The 2,476-nt window shown below is 38.9% G+C and overlaps 1 protein-coding gene across 1 annotated transcript in view; it reads right to left on the reverse strand.

The window, feature by feature from the left end:
- LOC122762614 (zinc metalloproteinase-disintegrin-like batroxstatin-1) overlaps positions 1-2,196 on the reverse strand; it is a 16,181-nt gene extending 13,985 nt beyond the window's left edge. The window contains exon 1 of the mRNA XM_044017798.1: positions 1,971-2,196. Coding sequence (XP_043873733.1) covers positions 1,971-2,178 — 208 coding nt within the window. The 5' untranslated portion in view covers positions 2,179-2,196. The remainder of the gene's footprint in view (positions 1-1,970) is intronic.
- Positions 2,197-2,476: the final 280 nt, after the last annotated feature.

Raw genomic sequence — 2,476 nt, forward strand, 5'->3', positions numbered from 1 at the left:
TTCAGCCTGCAGGGAATACAGAACTGCATAGTTCAAACACCATTCAGAGCTGTCGCTACATGTTAATAAGATTATTCACTACAAAAAAAAGAGGATTTTACTATTTAAGTAAGCATTTTTTAAAATGGACAACAACATGACAGGAGATCAGCAGAGAGACAGAGATTAACCTTGAAGGTCCAGTGTAAGACATGTAGGAGAACATAGATACTTATATATCTTACATGTCAGAAAAATCAGTTATTTTCCCTTATAGCTATATTTTTCAGGTTGTCTTTTATTTTTTGAATGAATGAATTGTATTATTTTTTGTACTTTGTACCTTTAAATATTTGTGACGAATACACTTTACACTGCATTTACAGTTCCCTTTTTCCCTTAATCATTCATTATTTTGCTATTTTGCTATTTTGTACGAGTGAAATTGCTAAGCACAGTGATTTTTAACTTTTCCGTCATCCGGGTCATGTGATCTCCCAAATTACACATATAGACTGTTCAGATCAGCCTCAAGGATTAGGAATTAAAAATGTTTTGCATGTTACACTTTATTAAGTCTATTTGCTAGTATCACTTATAGTGGAGTCAAAAAATGTAAACCCCGACTTCTCTCTTTCATTCTCTGTTCTCTTCTGTCCTCTTTTGCTCTCAGTCATGTCATAATATTTTGTATTGCGACATGTTTCTACCACAATCTGCGTCCGATACATGCTGTCCTCATGGAAGACAGCATGTATCGTGTCTGTTTCTTATCATAAAGCACCGGATGTTGTCTCACCAAAAGAAACACTTTGACCAAAGACTGTATTTTCCCGACTATATGAAGAAGGAAATGACTAAGTCCTCCTGAGTCACAGTCAGTTGCACCTGAGTGGGTGTTGGCTTTGTTTTGAATCATGTGCCAATCCAATATCACAGATACATTTAAAGTGACTCCCACTGACTTTGCTTCAAGACATGGGAACACGGCGACTGTGGCAACTTGACTTTTGTAATCATGTCACCGGTTAGCAAATACAACTGCCTTCTGCCTGACCTTAACCATACCAGTTAATGTGTAACCCTACCTAACCTTAACCAAACCTGTATTAAGCTATATTATTTTGGAACCTAAACAGAGCCATAATCACAATTAATGCATAACTAGGGCTACAACAATTAAAAATATAATCAATTGATGGGTTTAAAGGTTTTCTTTTATAATTAAAACAAGTTCTTAAATGTGAATATGTTCTTGATTCTGTGCTCCATAAACAAAGAAATCATTAAAAATTCATCACTTTGGTTTGTGGACAAAATAAGACATTTTCAAGACACTTGAGTCGTTGAGAAAATAATCGACAACTTAATCGAGCTGTAGCACTAACCTAACCACAAGTATACATCTCAGCCCTGAACTTAACCCTGAACAAGGTCTAAAAAAACGACAACATGGTTTTAGTCTCTATGAGGACTTACTGGTCACTGGTCAGTGTTTATGCCAAAAACAAGGTCCTAAAGACACACTCATTCTTGCACAAGATTCTTAGTGAGGACACACATTAGTCATAATGCATTTCCGAGCCCCTTACCCCAAACAAGCATCACTTGCCCAAGTGATGCTTAAACCACTCAAAACCCACTCAAAAACACCTTATGTATGCGTCTTTATAGCCTACTACAGACATGTAAACACACATTCATTGACTTTTACTGATAGATAACAGTCAGACTGTAGATAAAGTCAACCAGGCTAAAGGTGAATCAACAATCTCTTTCAGAGGAGAACATGATTATCCATAAAATTGACATTTCTTACATGAGTAAAGTGTCTTTAAAGCAGCCACATAATCAGGTCAGTGGGTTAGGACACTTCATTTTATGAAAAACACTGTCAAGTTTAACATGCTTTGAATCAAAAGGACAGTCTTTTAGTTATTAATTAGCCGATGTGCTCTGCTCAGCGGAGGTCACAGTATCCGGTGACTTACCTGAGGGCTCAGGTGAGGCATTTAGGATGAGGATCCACAATAGGAGAGTCCGGCTCATTGTCCAAGTGCAGACAGTCACTGTAACCGAGAGATCGGTGCTCCGGTCAGGCTTTATGCTGCCTACCTGCATGCACTGGTTTCTGTTTTTTGGCGTTGGCCACGCCTTTCGCCCGCCTCTCCTGCAGCTGTCACAGCAACACTTCCTCATCTGACAGCAAACTTACACACACACACACACACAAAAAAACCAGCCTAAACACGCCCTCGCTGCTCTTCAGGAATGCAGGAAACATATTGTGCTGACACAATTAGGGCCAAAGCTACACTTGCTTTCAGCCACTTTTAGTTTCATGACAGTGTCTCATCACGGCCGCTGTCACTCGAAGGTTGTGTCTTTGCATTCAAAACAAAGACACGAGTTGCAGTAGATTTATTCCTTCTTACCCTTTTGCTTGAATGAAACTTCAGCCGCTTCTTCTGTCTTTGCATAAAAGCCATACATCGCC

The sequence above is a fragment of the Solea senegalensis genome, unplaced genomic scaffold, assembly GCF_019176455.1.
Source record: "Solea senegalensis isolate Sse05_10M unplaced genomic scaffold, IFAPA_SoseM_1 scf7180000015844, whole genome shotgun sequence".
In the NCBI taxonomy this organism is placed as follows: Eukaryota; Metazoa; Chordata; class Actinopteri; order Pleuronectiformes; family Soleidae; genus Solea; species Solea senegalensis.